Source organism: Myxine glutinosa, chromosome 5 (genome assembly GCF_964187855.1).
Source record: "Myxine glutinosa chromosome 5, kmMyxGlut1.1, whole genome shotgun sequence".
In the NCBI taxonomy this organism is placed as follows: domain Eukaryota; kingdom Metazoa; phylum Chordata; class Myxini; order Myxiniformes; family Myxinidae; genus Myxine; species Myxine glutinosa.
Window position 1 is genome coordinate 38,801,102 of NC_136265.1, and position 23,797 is coordinate 38,824,898.

The 23,797-nt window shown below is 48.5% G+C and overlaps 1 protein-coding gene across 1 annotated transcript in view; it reads left to right on the forward strand.

Annotated features, from left to right (window-relative positions):
• LOC137427657 (acidic mammalian chitinase-like) overlaps positions 1 to 23,797 on the forward strand; it is a 56,846-nt gene that overhangs the window by 15,671 nt on the left and 17,378 nt on the right. The window contains exon 2 of the mRNA XM_068117289.2: positions 14,190 to 14,214. Coding sequence (XP_067973390.2) covers positions 14,190 to 14,214 — 25 coding nt within the window. The remainder of the gene's footprint in view (positions 1 to 14,189; positions 14,215 to 23,797) is intronic.

The window sequence follows — 23,797 nt, forward strand, 5'->3', positions numbered from 1 at the left end:
CTTAACTGACATAGACTAAGAATAACTAGCAAGATGTCCGAAAGTTGTCTACGTGAGATGCGGTGGACCTGGGCACGACATTTAATGGGGGAAAAAGGGGAAGGTCGGTTCTACAGAGTGTTGTTTACAGACAATGGGACTAGGGAATGGGGGATTGGGGATAGTTGGGGAGTATTGGGGAAATAGGGGAATATTTACAAGCGGATATGGAGGCCAAATTCCATATTCGCAACATTGCACCCTTCTCTACCCTCGGGGCGTCCCGACCCGATAAATTTTTACCTATTTTAGTGTGGCACTCAGATGTAGTTCCCTCTACTATTAACTCTACCCTGAGTGCGACAGTTTTACAGATATTCACAAATGAGTAAATATGTCCCCCTGCGACGTTGCACCCTTCTCCTCTCAGAAACACACCCACAGGATAACCGAATCCGGAAAGAATTCGCAAACTAAACATACAGCCGGTAGGGAGCATTATTTACAAGACTACGCTGCTATTTACACTACGATCCAGGACCTGTTTTTGGAGGAACACATGCAGATGTTATGCATAGAGAGAGCACGCATGCCAGCATCGATACACCAACCCACGAGTGCTCTGTGGCCTACGGCCTTTAATAACGTGCAGAGCACCCTTTTCCAGCACGAAAAGCACCACCCCCTCATGTACAGTCAGCACCATCCGGTGCACCAATAAAGTGTCTATAAATCATTGTGTGGTGTCGCAGCCGGCCGATGTTCTGCCGCTGGTCTTGCCTTCGTGTGGTGCACTTGGCCTTCTTACTTCTTTCAAAAATAAAGAAAGGCGCCAACCGCGTCCATTTCTTTATTGTGGCCGTCAGGGGCCAACTAAGAGTGGTTCACCTGTTTGGCATAGGTGCCACGTTGACCTATAGGTCCATCCACGGGTGGTGCTTGGCCGCAAAAGAGCTGCGGTCCATGGTGGGTGGCCACAAACATTGCGGTCCATATGGTGTATCGATCCAGGCAGCAAACAGCGAAAGTGCAGGCCCACAACTGCGAAGCCAGCACCTCTCTCTCCTCTCTCTCTACCCCAAAGCCAGATCCTCGGAGGTGGGAGACAAAAGAAGCAGACAAGTGAGTAAGGTGGTAAGGGCGCAAAAGTGCACGCAATGCAAGGTAATGCACACTGGGGGCACATGGGGACCAGGTGAGACAGGTACGTTCCTACCGTACGCCCCCCCCCCCACCAGGTAACCTACATGGCCCCTCCCTTACCCCTTACTGTATCCACAAAACACAACACTACCCATAAACATCTACTTTACAAATCAACAAACATCCCTACTGTCTTCCCCGTTCCTCCCATATACCAAATTCGTCTTCTCTCCCTCCTAACCAATCAAATTTGCCATTTTCAACTCCCATCAAAATTTGCCATCTCCAACTGAACATCAAAATTTGCCATTACCAATTCATCATCAGTCCCTCCTAGGGAGGGAGAGATGGAATCACCCCAATGTCTCATCCACGTCGTGATGCGTCTCACAAATCCTCACAGCAATCCTTAATTCCTGCAACAGAACAAAGAAAACACAGGTGTGGAGTCATCATCATCACCACAGGTAAGTGGCTGCGTATGGTGCGACAGGTTCATCAATCCTAACTATTTCCTAAATGACTTTAACAACTTTACACTACCCGGGGTCTTTCTCCGGCCAAACCATTGGCCCTCTTACACTATGGGTTCTAAAAACCAATTCCCATTGGCCAAACTGTGGTGCTTTTCAATTTGGGGTCTCACTCCCCCGATTCATCTCCCGGTGCCCTCGCACAATTTCTGGGCCGCGACGTGTACCTCTCCCAGCGGGTCTACCCACTTGCACACCTCCACCACTGCAGTTGCCTCCGAGCTTACCTGCTCCTTACCCTAACCTAACTACCTGGGGAGGGCCCTCTGGCGCTCTCCCCACTCGGTGCCCTCTCTGGCACTGGGCTGCCCGATCCACCCCCGGGATCCTCAGGCACCCACTCACAACTACCGGCTCCCAGAGCCCACCTGCGGCCTCACCTGGCCGACATCCTCACAGTGGTGGAGTGCCCAACCAACTACACACACTAACAGGCTACACGCCCAGCCATTTCCACAACACTAATGCACCCATTCACAACACCATTCTGCAACCGCACCACAGATGCCAATATCCAACCACAATTTACCTATACCCTCTACCTAACACTTACACTACCCGCCCCGGGTATCCGTGATGGGGGTCCACTCTTCCCCCATTCACACCTTCGCACCATGCACACCACTCCGTACCACTCACTCCAACTCTCTCCACACACCTGTACCTGCACACCTGTGCTCTCACACCTGGTGCCACCTGCACCCTTCTCTCCCCAAGCGCATTCGCGCTGATCCACACACTCATTACTCACACACTGTTCCACACACCCGTCCAGTTGCACACCTGTGCAATCACACCTGTTCCATCCTCACACACACGGCATCATCTCAGCTAACTACTCCCTTCTGAAACTTGCGCTTCCCAGTCGTCCCTTTAAACTATTGCGCTCCCACGTCATTATCATCCATACTAATCTACCTGCGTCCCCACTACAGGTATCAGTCACTAACTAAACTTAACGTCACCTAATGTCATCTTCTAGGGCCCTATCAATATAACCTAACCCACCCGGGCTAGTTTTCACTGCCATACACCCCATAAGCTATTGCTCCTTTGCCCCCATATGGGAAGGGTGGCAGGGGTGCCCCCCTTACCCACCGGGCCTATCGCTCCTCAATTCCCCAGTCCTCTGGCACTAATAAGCCCCCCTTATTCAGAGGTACTGGGTCCCGCCTCGGCATCTAAAGCCGAGGCAATCCACGGGGGCGCCTGCTCGCCGGTGTAAGGCCTTATTCGGTCGGCGTGGACGATCCGAGGGAGGGCTCGTGGCCCCATTTTGATCTTAATGACCACGTCACAGATTTGCGACAGGACGACTCCTGGGCCTTGCCAGGGGGAGGTGAGCTTTGGGCACCTTCCCTTCCGCCTCCGGGGATTAAAGAACCAAATCTTCATCCCCGGAGCGTATTGACTCCCCTGGCTCCGGTCGTCGTACCTGCGCTTCATCTTTTCCCCCGCCAGATGGAGTTGGCGGCGGGCGAAGGCATGGACTAGCTCCATGCCTTCCTCTAGGTGACGTGCGTACCCCTCCCTCGGCGGGTTAACCACCGTGTCTGGCACGGGACCGCATAGCAAGTCGGCGGGAGCCCGTAACTCCCGCCCATACATAAGCAACGCTGGACTGCATGCGGTGGCCCCGTGCTGGCTGGTTCGGTAGGCCATAAGCAAATAAGGGAGATGTTCGTCCCAGTCATCCTGACGGGTGGCGGTGAACAGTGCCAGTTGTTGGATTAGAGTTCGGTTAAATCTTTCCACCATCCCGTCAGATTGAGGTCTTAAAGGCGTTGTTCTGGTTTTCCGAATTGACAGGAGACTGCACACATCTTTTAGCAATTTGCTCTCAAAATTTCGTCCCTGGTCGGTGTGCAACTCCTGTGGAATCCCATGCCGGCACACAAATCCTTCCACGAAGGCCTGCGCTACCACCCCTGCTTCTTGGTTGGGGAGGGCGTAGGCCTCCGGCCACTTGGTGAAATAGTCCATTACAACGAGGATATACTTATTACCTTGGCGGGTGCGGGGCAGCGGTCCTAGAATATCCATAGCCACCCGCTCAAGGGGGGCCCCCACCTGATGTAATTGAAGGGGGGCCCTCATCCTCCGTGCTGGTCCCTTTTTGGCAGAACAGGCGTCGCATCTCCGACACCAGTCCTGTATGTCGCGCCCCATATTCACCCAATAGAACCTCCGGCGGACCCGAGATATTGTCTTTGTCCTGCCCAAATGGCCGCCGGAGCGGGTACCATGCACCTGTTGCAATATGACGTTCTTGAATTTGTCAGGGACTATCACCAGCCAGGAAGTTCTATCAGAGGGAACCTCCACCCACTTGCGATACAAGATGTTGCCTTTCAATTCCAGGGTCTGCCACTGAGCCCAATATGCCTTTGTTTGTGCCCCGAGGGGGGTGACCTCTTCCCCCTTTGGTCTTTGCCCCAATTTGACCCATTGGAACACCGGCCCCAGAACAGGATCCTCCTGCTGGGCCGTGCTCCAAGCCAACTCTCCAAATTCTTCGTCCGCGGTTAGTGGCAAAATTGGCCCTCTCACCCGGGTTGCCCGGACAACGAGGGTCGGGTCCGAATCGCCCAATTGTTCCCTCTCCTCGTGTCTCGCACAAAATTTGCAGTTTTCCCCCAGACAAGGACGCCGAGAGAGTGCGTCCGCATTACCATGGGCCTTCCCGGCCCTATGGGCCACATCAAAATCGTACTGCTGCAACTTTTCCAACCACCTTGCAATTTGGCCCTCCGGTTCCTTGAACCGAAGGAGCCATTGCAAGGAGGAATGGTCAGTTCTAACCAAAAATTTCCGCCCGTACAAGTACGGGTGGAAATGGTTCATGGCAGCCAGCATAGCCAATAACTCTTTGCGAGTGACGCAATAATTTCTCTCGGGCCTACTTAAGGCCCGACTATAATAACCAATCACTCTCTCCACGCCCTCCTGTGTCTGAGACAAAACTGCGCCCAATCCTTCCTGGCTCGCATCCGTGTCCAGGGTAAATGTCCCGTCACTAGTGGGGTAAGCTAGAAGGGGTGCGGATGTTAGACACCCCTTCAATTTTTGGAAGGCCTCGTGGCACTCCCGTGTCCAATTAAATCGCGTCCCCTTCTCCGTAAGCCGGTCGAGGGGACGGGCCAACTCCGCAAATTTCGCCACAAAGCGCCGGTAGTAGGAGCAGAGTCCCAAAAATCCCCGCACCTCTTTGATGGTACGTGGTGCGGGCCACTCCTCTACCGCTTTTATTTTGTCTGGGTCCGTTTTTACCCCCTCGCGGCCGATCACGTGACCTAGATAGGCCACCTCTCTTGCAAACAAAGTGCACTTACTCGGGTTCAGCTTCAACCCTGCCTGTCTGAGGCACCCGAACACCTGGTCCAAATTAGCTACTGCCTGGGGGAACGTTTGGGCATGTACCAGGACGTCATCCAGGTACACCAGGCATGATTGCCATGGCATGCCGCCTAGTACATGCTCCATCAATCTTTCAAAGGTGGCGGGGGCGTTACACAAACCAAACGGCATCACAGTAAACTGATACAGTCCCTTACCTGTGGAAAATGCCGTTTTCTCCTTCCCTGCCCTATCCATCTCCACCTGCCAATACCCACTCTTGAGGTCCAAAGTTGTGAACCAATTTGAGCCCGCAACGGCATCGAGGGTGTCATCAATCCTTGGCAGGGGATATGAGTCCTTGAGTGTCACGTTGTTTAGCTGGCGATAGTCCACGCAGAACCGCGTGGTCCCATCCTTCTTTTTGACCAGCACAACAGGTGACATCCATGGACTTCCCGAGGGCTCGATCACACCTGCGTGGAGCATTTTTTCAACCTGCTCGTCAGCTTCCGCCCTCTTGCTCCAAGGGAGCCGTCGGGCGGCCTGACGAATAGGCCGGGCCTCCCCGGTGTGGATCTGATGTTTCACCAGGCCCGTACGTCCAATATCCTCGGTGGACAGGGAGAAGAGGTCCAAATGGGACCCAACCAGTTTGTGTAAGGCCTCCCTCTGGGTACCTCCCAACTCTACGCTGCTACGATTTACCATCTCGCAAATGGGATCGGGCCAATTCCTACTTGTTATTGAAGGCTCCCCCCGGGGTCGGCTCGGCTGGACGTTCTCGCCCCTCACTGTCGCGACTTCCTAAACTGGGGTGCAGCCAGCTACCCTCGTGCCCCTTACTATAGTGCGTGGTTCTGTACTCATATTTATTACTCGGACGGCCACTACCGGTCCGTCCGTTTTTACAAGGGTGCGGCCCACGATTAAACCCGGTATGGACTGCGCTGCCACCGGTTCGACCAGGCCGCAGGACTCCTGCCATGTTGGGCGAGCTGCCCACCGGGCCGGCACTATCGCCTCGGCCCTTGGGGGGATGGTCACGGCCTCGGAAGCCTCCAGCTCCGCTCTCTCGGCCGTGCTCACTCCCCCTAACGGCAGCTCTTCTACTCCCACCTGCAGGATCCCCCGGCACAAGTCGATTTTACAACCGCTGGCAGTCAACAGGTCCAACCCTATTAAACATGGGTCGCACACCTCCGCCACCCAAACATCTATCTCCCTCCTTACCGACCCTAACTTGAGGGTCACAGAACCACGCCCTATGATCGGGGCCGTTACCCCGGTAGCAAGCTGCAAACTATAATTTTGCAGGCGCTGGATCTTATCCCAGCCACCTGCGCTCGAATCAAGGACCACAGGGCTGATGATCGTGGCGCTAGCTCCTGTGTCCACTACGGCGTCTACCCCCACGCCGGCAATTTTGCATCTAATTGTCAGGCTACCGGTTCCAATTTGGCCACAATAAATGACCTGTCGCGTCAATGAGGGCTCTCCTCCATCCTCTGCTGCCGAACACCGCCCTACGTGCCCGACACCTTCTAGTTTCCCGGGGTCTGGCGGGGGGGTGTCTGGGGTCGGCTACCCCGCTCCCCCCTGGGCGGAGTTGAGGACCTCAACCGCCGGGGATCATCCCGGCGCGCAGCTCGACAGTGCCGCGCCAGGTGACCCAGACGGTTGCAGGTATAGCACCTCACCTGATAAGGTGCTTGCCTCCGGAATTCCAAATTTCCCCCCCTGTAGGTCCGAATTGGATTACCCGCTCGTGGTCCACCGCGGGCCACCTCCGGGGCCGCCTGCCATGGTCCAGGTCCTGCCAGGCGCTGGTCCACCAGCCTCCGGACCATGCCCGCCAGGTCAGGACCCACGTCGGGGGCGGGCCCCCTAAGGGGTCCGCCCTCCATCGGGGGTCCCACCTGGCGGACCGCCATTGCGAGACGCTCGCCCCCCCGGGCCAGGGGCCTCGCTGCTTCCCAACGGGCCGCAGCGTCAGCCGCCTGGCTCAGAGTCTGCGGGCGCCACATGGCGAGCTGTTGCCGGAGCTCAATGTCCGGGAGGGCCTGGATAAAATGGTCCAGCGCCAGGCTTTCCCGGGAATCCGCTGCCATGCTAGCATGTGCGATCCCCACTGCGCGGCGAATGTCGTGGGCAAGTTCCCCGATGGCTTCCTGGGGCTTGCGCTTTCGCAGCGCGAGCTGAGCTTTAACAAGCTCGCTCTGCTGTTCTATGCCGAATCGATTAATTAGGGCGTCGCGGAGGGCTGGCAGGGTGAGAGCACCCGCTGGTAATGCCGTCAGCACCTCCGCCGCCGCGCCGCGCAATGCGGCCACCAGGTGTACTCCACCTTCGTCCTCACCCCAACCGTTGCCCTTACACACACAGTCGAACTGCGCCAGGTACGCGCGTAGATCACTCATGCCGTCATACGGCGCGAGTGGGACCTTGTGGGACCATCTCGTCTGCGAGTCGTTGCCCGCCTGCCGGACCCCGTGCGTCGCCCCTTGCGGGGTCAGCGCGGGGCCGAACCGGCCGGGCCCCCACAGTACATTACCCCCAAGGGGCTCTCGTGCCTCCCCGGTCCCTCCAACAACTTCCCCTGTTGGTGTCGATGCATGGGTCACACCTCCGCAACCCGCTACCCATTCCATACCACCACAACCTTGCTCACCCACACCTCGCACCTCTCGTTCCATACCCTCCGGACCAGCCATACACCTCACTCGTGGCCTCTCACGAACATCCGGGTCTATCTCGACCCCCAAGCTTATTAAATCACCTGGCGCATCATACGCACGACCATATTGGTCACCACTTACACCGGGTCCTCTTTCTCTTCGCTTCTCCTCCATCACCTGCGAATCCCTCATCCGGTTAATGAGCACATCATCACGATCCGAACACAGACTTTGGACCAATTCTTTTACTTCCTCCTTTATCTCTTTCTTATCCTCTCTCCGTCGCTTCTTAATTTCGCTCACCCCTTCTTCCACTTCTTCTAATTTTTGCTTCATCTCCTTCATCTCTTCGTGCGCCCCTTTAAGTTCTTCCTCTAACTCCACTTTATTTTTTTCTATGTGCTCCCGCACCTCCCGCTCTTTAACCTCCATCACCTCTACCACCTTGTCCATTTTCCTCGTCAGGTCCTCATGTACCGTCTGACACTCTTTTTTAATTACCCCTACGTCCTTTTTCATCTCCTTCTGTGTCGATTTTAAACCCTCTATTACCGCTGTGTTCTTCTTTACCTGGTCCCCCAACTCCTTTTGTCCCACTGTCAGTTGTTCTACTCCCAGCGTCAACTCCTCTATACCCCCTTGCAATTTTACAGTCCCCTTTCTCACCTCCTTCTCCATGCGCTCCTTACAGTGCCTCACCTCCTCGCGCACTCCTCCGACCTCCTCACTCACTCCTCTTCTGATCTCCTCTCCCATCACTTGCATCTCCTGCCCAGATGCCACCCTCATCTGCTCCATTTCCTCCCTGTGAGCATCCAGTTTAGTTTCTACCCCCATTCTGACCCCCTCTATCTGCTGCCCCATTTGGTTAACTTCCCTTTCCGCTTGGTCCCTCATGTCCCTCAATTTGCCTTCCATGGTGTTTTCTAACCCCTCTAACCCTTTTTGCATCCCTTCCATTTGATTCTCTTGAGCGGCCATTCTGTTTTCTACCCCCATTAACCCATTTCTCACCTCTTTTATCCCGTTGTCTAACCCCTCAAAATTTTTGTCTACCTTCTCACCAGTACCCCTCGCTTCGTCCCTCATTACCCCCATTTGGTTTCCCATTTGTCCCATACTGCTTTTCAAACCTCTAATTTGGTCTCCCAATTGCTCACCCATTTGTTCCATAAGGGCCCTCATTTGCAACATAAAAAGGTTCGGATCCACCAGGGGCGCTGCCACGGTCGCGGGCGTGGACGCCGTGGCCACCTCGTGCGTGACAACGCTATTTTGCGACCCTGCCGCCCTCACTGCTTCGCTCTCCTCGCGTCCCTCAATTTGGTCCTGGACCGACCCTGCCTCACTCTCCCCTACCGGACCCCAGCTGTCTTGGTCTGCCATAGCGCGACTTTCAAAATTCGGGTTTTTATTTCCGTATAACAAAATCAAATTTCGCCGTTATAATTTCGCGTGGGAAACGTGCTCCGAATCGATTCTAATTGTTACAAATTTGGGCCTAATAAATTTAGTCCCGGGTTCGAATTCCACTCCTCGACACCAATTGTTACAGACGCGGTGGTGGATGTTGGTTCACCGAGCGGTTTGGTATGACCACGCCTGCACAAGTTACCCGATTATACTCGAACGTTGCCGAGTCGCGCTACGCTAGATCAATTGAGGAAAAGGACACTACGGCTGGGTTTCAAATGACACGACACCAAGGGTTCAGTTCTCAAGACCTCCGGAGGAGGTTATATTATGGCGGAAGGTTAGATTACAGAGACGAGAGGTACAGCATAGAAAGACAAGCACTTAGACACACTCTTATATTAACCCCAACAGACGACAGATAAACGGGACAAAAGGCTGACTCACACGGGGATTGATGGCAAGGAAAGCGGGTATCGATGGCTCAAGGTGCACTCTTGGCTCTCGGACAGGGTACTGTACGGTCCAGTAGATGCAGGGAGGTCACAGCGCTCGGAGGTCACGACTGGTTCTTCCTCTTCAAGCTCGGGGCGCATCTGACGTCACGTCCGGTACGTGGCCGCGTATATCCGGCGGGGAGTGACACGCCCTCGGCTCGTTAGCTCCGCCCCAGATGGAATCGGCTCGTTGCTTCTCATTGGGTGCGTGCGTGGGGGGTTACCGGCTCCACCCTTGACGAGGGGCTGACAGGGAGCCCCTTCGTGGTAACCCCGTGGAGCGCATGGTCATGGCGGCTAACCGAGCCGGTGTGAGGACGCACACTCCCCCCGCGCGCCGTTGTTGTAGTTGTTGTTGTAGCTGTAGTTGTTGTTGTTGCTGTAGTTGTTGTTGTTGTTGTTGTTTGGGGAAGAAGATGGGAGGAGGTAAGGGAAGGTCCTAAACTCACTACTGGTGCCATATAATCACATTCTGGTGCAACGAAGAGTCAGAATTAATGGAAACGAGTCCTTAACTGACATAGACTAAGAATAACTAGCAAGATGTCCGAAAGTTGTCTACGTGAGATGCGGTGGACCTGGGCACGACATTTAATGGGGGAAAAAGGGGAAGGTCGGTTCTACAGAGTGTTGTTTACAGACAATGGGACTAGGGAATGGGGGATTGGGGATAGTTGGGGAGTATTGGGGAAATAGGGGAATATTTACAAGCGGATATGGAGGCCAAATTCCATATTCGCAACAATATATAATTATACATATATATATATATATATATATATATATATATATATATATATATATATATATACATACACACACACAATAGTGGGGTATGCTTATAGACAGTAAGCAATAACGTACAGTGCTTCATACGTAGGTACATAATAAATAGAATTTTAATGATTATAAGTGAGCGTCACCGACCGCTGAATATATATTTTGTTTTTTACGGACGCGTTGTTTTTTACGTAAATTTTCATTGACGTTTCTATTTCACCGTTTACAGTTATATAAATTACAATTTTCAAATGATAGATATTGAGGGGTTTTTATTTTTAAAGACGAGTTTATGGTTTTTTAACGTAAATTTTAATTTGTGAACGCTTTCCAATGGTTCTGTGATTTTTCCCGGTGTATCGGCTTCGATATCCGATGGCATGCCAAATTTCAACTATGCCAGCCGGAAGGTATCGAACATTAATATCAGTCAGTCAGTGCTTAGAATGAGTTTTGTATATTAGATGTATATGGGTAAGTTGAGTACGGTATATCGGAATCTCCATGAAATTATTAGGACACTTGGGATTTGGGGCGTTTAAAACGTTCATGGAATGGGATACTCATAATATTCCATTAAACACCATGGTTGTTTTTATTATCCATCTTGTACTATAGGTACAAATGATTGGTAAGAAAATATATTGTAACGGTGCACTGTAGGGTAGTCAAATATGGCAATGTGGCAATTATTGAAGTGGCAACGTGGTAAAATGTGGCAATTATTGGCCTATCTCTCAATGGTTCAATCACTTGAAAAAAAAATTCTGGTATTCGGATCCAGATCTTCACCCAAATCGAATCATTTCCTCCTTGTCACATACCCAACCTGTCCACAAAATTTCCACGCGATGGACCGCATGATCACCAATTTCGCAACAGACTGTCGAAAGAGACTATGTCGTTCGCTGGGTCGGCTTGTTGACATTTCCAAAAACCTTCAGTTTAGCAGTACTTTGGCTGCTAAACTGAAGTAGGTAATCTCAAAAAGGAAATAATCTCTTTTTTTAAGGAAGTAATTAAAATGGAAGTAGGATCAAGGAAGTAATTAAAATCACCCATATTATTCTGATTCTGATTTGTTTCTGAAGTTTGCCTTCCCTGCAGTAGTTAGAGCAGGAAATTGTAATTTGTTTAGTGTTCGGGTGATTGTTGGCCTACTCTTTGCGAAGGACACCAAGGGGTCTTTAACGTCTACCAACTAAACCTGGCAGATGGGATGAGCAGTTTAACGTCCATCAAATGGATGACACACGCACATTGATGAATTACCCTGCCCATGAAACACCAGGATGACAGTTTCATACCGGGGCCAGAATTCAAAGCCAGATAAGGCAGCTTGTAGAGGTGAGTCTGTTTAACCCAAGGCCATCCTGTCAGCCCTATGCTTTGATCTATCCCCTCTATCATAATAATACAACTACCTTAATCTTTGTCAGAGAGAGAGAAGATTAATAGCCACAATTTTTCTGCTCACACATGAATCCGGCCATTCCCAGTGTTACGCAAGGCATCCCCCTCCCATTTATAACTAGGTTTTCAGGTAGAGCAAGATTCCACCTCATTAATTTTTACTATGATTACTAACCTTGATTACGTTTCTCTGCTCCTTACTTAATCCCTCATGGGGAGAGGAGAAAACTTGCAATGTCATATTTTCTGTTGCAATGTTTTCTAATGTTATTTTGTACATTTATATTTGCAATGTCAATTTTTCAATGTCAATTTTTCAATGACAAATTGCAGTCAATTTTTCATTGTCAAAATTTCATTGTCAAAATTTCATTGTCAAATTTTAAATGTCAAATTTTAAATGTCAAGATCTTGTTTTTACAATGAACGAAATCTCAAAATAGATAGAGCTAGGACATTAATCACATTCAGGACAAAGACGTTAGTGGACATTATTAGATAAATAGATAAAGCCCTTCACATTATTAGATAATGTCCTTGTAATTCCCATTTAAGTGCACAAAATGCATTCACAAAAAATCCGCATTATGCAAAAGGTGACTTCAACATATTATGCAGAGAATAGTTAATATGTGAATTTAATATTGTCTATGCATGTGCTCCCTTAAGATTCTCCTTTTTAAAATCACCCCCACCACCCCAAGTACTCTACTCCCCCCCCCCCCCCACTCCCAAAAAAAGGAAACCCAAGACTGACCACCCTCTCCTTTCACCCCCAATGCCTCAACCCCAACCCAAATCCTCAATCCCCCACTCCCAACACCTCAACCCCCACTCCCAATGCCCAAACCTCCTTCCTAATGCCCCAACCTCCCTCCCAGAGCCTCAATCTCCCTTTCCCAACATCTCAACCTCCTTTCCCAATGTCTCAATCTCTCTCCCAATGCCTCAACCTGCCTCCCAACCCCTCAACCTCCCTTCCAGCCACTCAACCTCCCTTCCAACCCCTCAACCTCTCTCCCAACCCCTCAACCTCTCTCCCAACGCCTCAACCTCTCTCCCAACGCTTCAACCTCTCTTTCCCAACATCCCAACTTCCCTTTCCCAACATCTCAACCTCCCTTTCCCAACATCTCAACCTCCCTTTCCCAACATCTCAACCTCCCTCCAAACATCTCAACCTCCCTCCAAACATTTCAACCTCCCTCCCAACATCTCAACCTCCCTTCCAATGCCTCAACCTCTCTCCCAACGCCTCAACCTCTCTTTCCCAACATCTCAACTTCCCTTTCCCAACATCTCAACCTCCCTTTCCCAACATCTCAACCTCCCTCCAAACATCTCAACCTCCCTCCCAACATCTCAACCACCTCCCTCCAAACATCTCAACCTCCCTCCAATCATCTCAACATCCCTCCCAACATCTCAACCTCCCTTCCAATGCCTCAACCTCTCTCCCAACGCCTTCCCAATCTCCCTTCCCAAAATCTCAATCTCCCTTTCTGAACATCTCAATCCCTCTCCCAAAGCCTCAATCTCCCCTTCCCAACATCTCAACTTCCCTTTCCCAATGTCTCAATCTCTCTCCCAATGCCTCAACCTCTCTCCCAATGCCTCAACCTCCCTCCCAACACCTTAACCTCCCCCCAAACGCCTCAACCTCCTTCCCAATGCCTCATCCTCCCTTTCCCAACATCTCAACCTCCCTTTCCCAACATCTCAACCTCCCTTTCCCAACATCTCAACCTCGCTCCAAACATCTCAACCTCCCTTTCCCAACATCTCAACCTCCCTCCAAACATCTCAACCTCCCTCCCAATACTTCAACCTTCCTCCCAATACCTCAACCTCACTTTCCCAATTCCTCAATATCCCTCCCATGCCTAACTCTCTGTCCTACCCTCTGCCATTCATTCCTGTTCTTCACGTTCCCATCCGCATTTGTTCAGAACAATATTAAAAGTAAATAATGACTGAACAACATTTAATTCACAATCTCACGATATTCAGTAAAAATAGCAAATAGGTAAGCAAAATGACAAAAAACACATAAATAATGTCATTCATTGGTAATGGAAAAAATACACAACCAAAATTCCTCAGCCAAAGACCTTTATAAGGATATGGAGTTTATGGTCCAATGTCGAGCAGTTTAAGAGAAAATTGTTGAAAATACAGAGAAACAAACAAACAGAATGAGGCTTTCATAATATTAGAAGAGGATTGAGCAATACATTGCATATGGTATATGGGATTTGAATCTGGGTTCTGAGTATCATGAGTCATCAGTTCAGATGAGAATGCCAAACCATACCACAACCCCACCCAAAATACAATTGTTTTATCAAAAAGAATGCCTAACTAAAATGCATACTTGCAGTGGAATTGTCTTCATATTGGTGTGTTCTTGTTTACAGATGCAACAAACCCAAGGACAATGCCGTGAGTACCGCATCACATGGACAAACAAAAGACATGCTTTGTATTTCACTACATCAGAATCTGTTCACCATCACGATTTCATCCAATTTCTAGCAGAGCTATTTATATATGTATATATATATATAGTAGGGTCATATCCAGGACTCCCGTGACCATGTAGACTGTAGACAGTGTAGAGCATAAGTTCGTTTGAGGATGGATTTTGGTACTTTGGGGTATTTAGAAAAAAATGAGCTCCTATGCCCCTCCCAAAAGTGTGGGCTAACTCCACCAGAGAGCAAAATCCAAAATGGCCGCTGGTGGCCATCTTGGAAATTCCACAATTACATATCTCTTGAGTAAAATAACTTACAGACATGAAATAAGTGTCGTTTTTGACTAATTTAATGACCAGAAGTCCATTCCAGTGGTTATTTTTTCATTTCATGGTCATGTTCAATGTGAAATCCAAGATGGCCGCCAACAGCCATATTGAATAAATGAATATTTCACATCTTCCAAACCGGTTAACATGGGAAGACGATTAAGGTATTGTTTTCAAGTAATTATATGGCGGGAAATTCATTCCAGGTGTAACTTGTCGACTTGGAGGTCATCTTCACTATGAAATCCAAAATGGCCGCCAGTGGCCATCTTAGAAATAAAAAAAAAAAAGAGTAAATCTTGAGTAAATGAACATACAGGCATGAATTATGAAGTGTCTTTTTGACTACAAATTAATTCCAGGTGTTACTTGCCCATTTTGAGGTCATCGTCAGACCTGAAAATATGATCTAGGTTGTTTCTAACTCATTTTTATGGTGATTTTTGCAGCTCATTCAATTTTGAAAAGAATATAATATGTTCAGCATTAATCCAAAATGGCCACCAATCTGAGAGTTATTTACTGTTGGATTGAAGCATCTTGAATTTTGACACCCAAATTGGATTTAAGAGCCATTTTACTATAATTCACCAAATGTCCATCTGTCTGTTCAAAGGTACCGTAAAAACTGCTGAACCGATCGCAAAGATATTTTGGGTGGGTATTCCTGGGACCCATGGGAGTAAAATAGGCTATTTAGTTTTCCCAATTTCAGCTTTGGTCTCCAGCATTCTCAGGTTTGGACTCCCGCATAACATTCACGTTTGCATAACGTTCATTGTGACGATGTTGTGACGATGTATGTGTTCACGGTAATGTTTGACGTGACGGTGTGAACGTAATTTCGTAATGTTTTTCGTTTCATAATCCTTTAATGAACGTTTAATGTTTAATGAACGTTTAATGTTTAATGAACGTTTAATGCCCTTCGATGTGCGGGGGCCGCACGCGCGCTACACTGGACGGGCCAGCGTGTACCTTGCCCTTCGCCGTCAGGCTCAGGTAAACCGCTGAGCCACATCCGTGATGGGGACTGGGGCTTGAGACAGTGTCCCACGAATGAGGAATTCCCAGTAAGCGCGAGTCATCAGCTCACATTGATTAAGTCCCTGCCCTTTGTACACACCGCCCGTCGCTACTACCGATCGGACGGTTTGGTGAGATCCTCGATCTCGGCTTGTGCCGGTGCACCGAAAAGATGAGCGAACTTGACTGTCTAGAGGAAGTAAAAGTCGTAACAAGGTTTCCGTCGGTGAACCTGCGGAAGGATCATCATCGGGACAACATGAGAGCGAGTGAGACGCGAGACGTACGTGGTACATGACTGTACTGTTTGACTGTACATGACTGTACATGACATGACATGACTGTACATGTACTGTTTAGCCATGTACTGTTGAGATTTTGATGATTTGCGTGTGATATGATTCAACGGATGTTTATATGAATCGTTTAAAACTAAAAAGCCTTCAATTTCTGATATTTTACCTTTTCGTTTGGGCCTCCCAATTGAAGCCCCGCCCGTAGGGCGGGTACTGTTGCTAGTCATGGTAATGTGCGCAAGCTTGTTCCTACATTGTATATATCACCTTACTGATTATTTTAATCCGAGAAGAGTACAACCAATGTTTCACATTTCAATATTTAAAGAGTTTTATGCATCACTTTCAGATTCAGAAGTGTCATCTGATGTTTCTGAGTCATCGTCCGTTTCACAAGACGATTCTCCATCAGAATCAGAGTCGATTCCACTGCTAACAGAATGAGCAGATAGAGCTAAAGCTAGTGGTAGTGCTGGATGAGTGTATCTTACAGGACGACACTTGCCATCTACCAGCTGCCAGCCATGCTGCAGAGGAGACGGATGTTCCTTCAATTCAAAATGCCGTTGAATATATGTCAGGTAGTTGGCTCGAATGGGCCCTTATACACAACAACCCTGGAACGCCTTTCATCATTAATCTTATTGTTGGTGATGTACTTGAGCCAGCAGCGATGATGGATCGTATCTCAGCTGCAAATGGGTCAGGTGTGGCATCAATCAGTTTGAGAATGCGATCTCTCATGTCCATGTCGCCTAGCAACACTGTATGCTGTTTAAACACGTTCCAAGCCTTTTCTTGATTTAGAAGATACAAAGTATTTAATTTCCGTCCAGGATGCTTTTTGTCTTCTGGACGCATGCACCAGACACATAAGTTTTTATCATGTAGATGCCCTATACTCGAACGTGGACGTTTCGGTGAAGGAGCTGGAGGGGGATCAGCAGCAGCAGATTTCGGGGTCTCGGACGCAGACGTAGATTCACTGCACACACAGGGAAAAAACAACGAGGTATTAAGTTCATGTGTGGTGGCAACAACTAGCAAACAGAAGATCAATTGAGGAAATACAAACCCAATAAAATAGCAGGGTTGATCAAAGAGGCAAATGCAGGCGCAACAAATGAAGTTCAATTGTCAAAATTTTGCAACTCCAATTACGCATAAAAATGCGTAAATGTAAAGAAACATGAAACCAACAAACTCAACGAAATAAAATAGTGAGCTGGAACTAATGTGAACAAATAAGCAGGAACTGTTCTCCAAGCACCAATAGCAGAAAAGGTCAGGGCAAAACAAGTCCAACAAGTAGCAGTATTTAAAGACTGCCTGTAGAACTGCAACTTTAGGGGTTACCTGCGTTGTTCACTACATGTAGATTTTCGCTTTTCAGCTTGCTAGAGTTTTCTCTTGCTTGAAATAGACAGGTAACATTCTTTGTGCATGTAAAGACCTTTGTGCCCCTTTTCCCAGTTGACACTCTCATACACCATGCCAAACCTGAACATCAATGACCCCAAGCATAGCCAAAGAAACACTGGAATGGCTTCAGAAGAAGAACGTGAAAGTCCTTGAGTAGCCCAGCCAAAGTCCAGTCTTGAATCCCATTGAGAATCTGTGGAAAAACTTGAAGATTGCTGTTCATCAACGCTCTCCATCCAACTTTGACATTTGACATTATGACATAATCCACATTATCCACTTTGACATTCGCAATGGAGAACACGCAGGCAAAATAGTTCAGAGACCGAGTGTGTCATAACTTAAGCTCATAACTTAAATAATCAGCTCATAACTTAAGAAGCCTATTTTTTTTTTTTTTTTTTTTTTTTTGTATACAAGATCGAGGCTCGTGAAAGAGCGAACATTAATCACACAGAAAAACAAACAGACACGTAAAACAAATAACATCGGGAGCGGTAGACAAGATGGGGAGAGAGGGGGAGGGACACAAACACAACATTTGAGAGCAGGGACCGAGAGACATGGAGACATCGAGAGAACTGTGGGAGGGAGAGGGCTTTGGGGGGAGGCATGGGAAGGGGGGGGGGGGGGGGTGGGAGAGGTATAAAACATATGGACACTGCCAGGACTTCCAGGAAAGAAGTTGGAATTTCAAACAAGGTGGATCTGGGGTGAATTAGAGAGGGTAGAAAAGATCAAGGTTTTGGATGGGGAAAGATAAGAGATGGTGGTGAACAGCTGTTTTAAAGACATGGAGGGAGGAGTGTGATTGAAGTGAGTGTGGGAGTTTGTTCCAGAGGCGGGAGAAAAGAGGAATGAAAGAGTGAAGGTGAGCAGAGAGCCGAGATTTCGGCAGTTTAACCATCAGAGGGTGGCTGGCAGATCTTGTGCGACCTGTAGGAATATTTGGGGGACAGAGCACAGAGAGAGCTGGGGGAGCAAGGCCGGAGAGGAGTCGGTAGAAGACAGAAAGACCACCTACCTGCCTGCGGTGAGTGAGTGAAAGGCCCTCAGAGATAGCTTCATCGTGGGAGATTCCAATGATTCTGAAACCTTTGGATTCAACAGCGTGAAGCCGAGCCAGGTGTGAGGCAGGAGCACCGGCCCATAGGGGAGAACAGTATTCCATTGAGCTGCGGATGAAAGCCTTGTATGTGGTGAGGAGCTCAGGTGTGCCTAGGAAGGACTTCGCACGACGGAGGATGCCCAGTCGGCGACTGGCTTTGGAGGCCAGCTTGGAAATGTGGTTTTCCCAAGAAAGATCATGGCAGATAGTGAGACCCAAAAGCTTGAGCGACAGAACTTCTTGGAGAGGATTGTTGAGAAAGTAGATGGGAGGGTTGTCCAGTCGATCTTTTCGGAGAGACATAGTAAGAGTGTGAGATTTGTCAGGATTGAAAGACATGTTCCACTTGTTTGACCAGTCTGTGATTTTGTCCAGGTCTTCAGAGAGTGAGGAGGCTGCAGACTGCCGATCTGAGGGAAGAGGAATGGAGCGGCAGAGAGTGGAGTCATCAGCAAAGAGATAGAGAGGATTTTCCAGAGAGTCGGAGAGATCATTGATAAAGACCAGAAAAAGCACAGGGCCCAGCACACTGCCTTGGGGAACTCCAGCCTGAACAGGAAGGGGAGATGAGAGAAATCCATTCAGGACCACATGTTGACTACGACCAGAGAGGAAGTCCACAAGCCATGCATGGTGATTTCCATGGATACCATAGGAGGAGAGTTTGGTGAGCAGAGCTGGGTGCCAGACCATATCGAAGGCACGTGATATGTCAAGGGAGACAGCTCTGATTTCCTGTTTGGCATTGAGAACCTCCATCCATTGTTGAGACAGCAGAAGCAGCATGTCCAGAGTAGAGTGACCTGGTCTGAAACCAAATTGATGATCAGAGATCAAGCCATTGGAGAAGAGGAAAGATTTCATATCCGAAGCAATGATGGATTCCATGACTTTGCTGATAATTGGGAGCAGGCTGATTGGTCTGTAGTTGCAAGGATCTGTTTTTGCACCTTTTTTGTGTAAAGTGGTAATGTTTGCTGATTTCCAGGATGCTGGCAGATGACCTTGAGCAAAAGATAGGGTGAAAAGAACAGAGAGAGGGTGAGATAGAGCGGCAGAGCAGGATTTTAGGACCCGTGGGCTGATGCCGTCTGGTCCAGTTGCAGAATCAGAGTCGAGGTTTGACAAAAACTCCTCCACCTTGTCAGGAGAGAAGGACACGGAGTCCAGGAGCAGTTGGGTTCGAATGGGAAAGGTGGGAACAGAGAGAGAGATGGGTTTGGGACTAAGGATTTTGAGGCAAACACAGAGTTGAGGCATTCGGCTTTGTCACGTGCGATGTCAACTGTGTGGCCATTTGAGGTAAGGGAGGGGATGGAGGGGGAACAAACACCAGAACAAACACCATTTACTGACTATTTACAGACTATTTACTGACTATTTACTGGCTATTTACTGACTATTTACTGACTATTTACTGACTATTTACTGGCTATTTACAGACTATTTACTGACTATTTACTGACTATTTACTGGCTATTTACTGGCTATTTACTGGCTATTTACTGGCTATTTACTGACTATTTACAGACTATTTACAGACTATTTACTAACTATTTACTGACTATTTACAGACTATTTACAGACTATTTACAGACTATTTACTGGCTATTTACTGACTATTTACAGGCTATTTACTGACTATTTACAGACTATTTACAGACTATTTACAGACTATTTACAGACTATTTACTCACTATTTACTGGCTATTTACTGACTATTTACTGGCTATTTACTGACTATTTACTGACTATTTACAGACTATTTACAGACTATTTACTGGCTATTTACTGACTATTTACTGGCTATTTACTGGCTATTTACTGACAATTTACTGATTATTTACTGACTATTTACTAACGACTTCATATCATTGTATCACTCTGTCGTTCTAGAAAAATCGTCAAACAAAGTCACCTTTTATTTCCATGGTCAGCCACTGGAAAAAGTTAATTCTCTTGAACTTCGAAGCCTCAACATCAGCCCTGACATCTCCTGGGTCAATCTTATCACAAATCTGGCCTCTAAAACCAGCCAAAGACTCCATTGTTCCAAGTAATCACTTGGAAAATTAGAAATACAGTATTCACAACCTACAAGGCTTTTCTATACTGCCCAATGCTAACGCATTCTTCTCTTCTCTTCTCTTCTCTTCTCTTCTCTTCTCTTCTCTTCTCTTCTCTTCTCTTCTTCTCTCTCTCTCTCTCTCTCTCTCTCTCTCTCTCTCTCTCTCTCTCTCTCTCTCTCTCTCTCTCTCTCTCTCTCTCTTTCCTGGATTCTGTTGAACCTAAATCTCACATTATTACTGCTTATACCATCCTTGCTACTGATATATGGCATGAGCAAAAAATCAGTTCCGCTTCACTGTGAAGCTCTGTGCTGATTATTTGTTTTGAACCTCTTAATATTTTGGTTTGAAGTCGCTTAAAATTAGTGAAATTAAACATTTTGAAAATTCCGAATTATTCTCACTTAACAAGACCGGAAGTCTAACAACGGCGTAGCTGGGCTTGTAAAATATTGTTACAGACGCGGTTTTAAAGATGTTATTTTACCGAGCGGTTTGGTATTACCGCGTCCGAACAGTTACTCCCTGCTTAGAACCCGATTTCACCCAAACGTTGGCCGGATCGCACCGCAACTAGTCAATAGGGAAAAGACAAAGGCGACACGGATGTGAAGAAGAAGAAGAAGACAAAAAGGTTGGAAATACTACTGAATTTATTGACTATTTACACACAAGCAAAAAGAAAGCAGTCACGTTTATTTACAAGCACATAAGACGCAGGTGACACAGTGCAAATACTAGCTTATCTACAGACTTAACTTATTCCCAGGACAGAACAAACAGAACAAACTCACGTCCACAAGAAGGGTGGAAAGGCAGGAGGTGGATGGCTGGAGGGAGAGGGAGGTCCAAGGGGGTCCCGCAGCACAACCGGCGCGTTTAGCAGCCGCCGTTCAGGCCCCACGCTGCTGTTTTGGCTGCTGTGGACGTCGCGTGCTTTGCCAGGCCTCGTCGGACGCGTCTGGTCCAAACCCTCCACTCGTTCTTGGTCCACTCACTCTTTACCACTGACTCCTCACCGCAACCAACGCAACCAACTGACCACCACCACCGACTCCTCACCGCAACCAACACAACCAACTGACCACCGACTCCACTGCCTGACTCCTCACGACTCTCTTGGCGACCAACTCTTGGTGACCAACTCTTGGTGACCAACTCACGACTCACTTGCGTTCGCGCCTTTTATAGCGCCTCCGGCGATTAAGCCACCGGCCTTTTGGACACGCCCATCGGGGTGCTCACCTCGGCCCTGGTTGGTCGCGCGACCCTCTGGCTCCGCCCTTGATGACGACGGGCGGGCACGCCTTTCTTCTCCGATTCGAGCACATGTTCAATGGCGGTTATTGGAGGGGAGGTAATTCGGCAATCGAGGCCCGGCAATGACGGAAGGGGGTGTAAAAGGAAATGGAGATTTTGGGGATGGGAAGGAAAGGGAGATTTTGGGGATGGGAAGGAAAGGGAGATTTTGGGGATGGGAAGGAAAGGGGATCTATTCTCTTTCACTGGTGCAATGGAGTACTTTAATTAATGGGAGACACAGCCTTACTCTAAAACACAGAATAAGAGATAACTATCAACAGGGGTATTCTATTATTTGGCTGATGTGTATGCTTGTGGACTAATTATGGGATGCCCTTTCACCTTTACACAGCTCCGGAGGTAGGGGGGCGCAGAATAAACAATAATAATAATAGTACAGCACACAATCAAAAAATATACAGTCCTCATCTCCGCAACACTGCACCCTCCTCCTCTTAGGCACGGCCCGGGCCTACAACTTTTACTTTTAGTGTGACACGTAGGTGTAGTTCCCTCTACTTTTAACCTGACCCTGAGTGCGACAGTTTTAAAACATAAATAAATGTGTCCCGCTGCTCCATTGCACCCTGCCTAACAGACTTACGCCCACAGTTAACCGAATTGCGGAATGGTCTTCAAACTATACACTGACGGTGGGAAGCATTATTTACAATGACGCTATTTTTATTTACAAAACTAACCCAGGACCTGTGATTGTTCTTTCTGGGGGGGAGACAGTCTGCTCTGCATCGACGCACCATGAAAGCACCCAAAAACGCACCAATACAAGCACCCAAGCAGCAATCGGTGCAGTCACCATTGTTCATCAATAAAAATAAACCAACAACCCCTAACCCTGCAGGTGATCTCTTGCTCTTCGGCTCCCTCTGCTGGTTATTATTATTTTCCTGGTGTTGTCATCTTCCCCTTGCTGGCGGCCTATTTGCAATAAAAGAATGCACCTAACGTGTCCGTTTTTATTTTATTTATGGCCCACAGGGGCCGACTACGTGTGGTTCACCTGTGGGGCATCGGTGCCCTGTGGCCAAGGTCCGCCAGCAAGATTTCGGGCCCTCATGGCCGGTTCCAGCAGAGGGGCCATGCACCAACCCATGGGGTCCATAAGTGGTGCTCGGCCACAGGCATGTGGTCCATAATGTGGTGCATCGATGCAGACTGCTGGTTCTGGGAATTTCGGGCGCACAATGGCCGACCCACGCACGCTCCCCTCGGCACCCAATGGCGCACAGGTCATGTGGGAGACAAAAGGGGAAAGACAATTGAGCGAGGGGTAAGGTCACAAGGGTACACATCAATAAGGCAATGCAAGGCGAAATGCGTACGGAGGGCGAAGTGAGAAAGCTCGTCCCTACCGTACGTCACCCCCCTGTCACCTACCCTACCCTTGCCCTTACCCCATATGTACAAAAATCTACACATTTACAAATTCGTCACTACTGTCACGTCTTCCCCATATTTCCCCTATACCAAATTCGTCTCCACAATCCCTCTACTTCAAAATTTGCCATCACCAAATTCATCATCAATCCTCATAAGGAGGCAGAGATGGAACATCAAAGCACAATGTCACACCCACGTCATGATGCGTCTCACAATCCAAACATTTGCATCATAAAAAATAATCAAACCATGGCATGGTGTGGAGTACCTGTCACCTCAGGTGAGTGGATGCAGATGGTGCGAGGAGACTTCATCCTAACTACTTTCTAAATGACATTAACACACTTTACACTACCCGGGGTCTTTCCCTGCCAATCCATTGGCCACTTACACTATGGGTTCTAATAACCAATTCCCATTGACCAAACTGTGGTGCTTCTCAATTTGGGGTCTCACTCCCCCGATTCATCTCCCGGTGCCCTCGCACAATTTCTGGGCTGCGACGTGTAGCTCTCCCAGCAGGTCTACCCACCTGCACACCTCCACCACTGTAGTTGCCACCCGAGCTTACCTGCTCTTCACCCTAACCTATCTA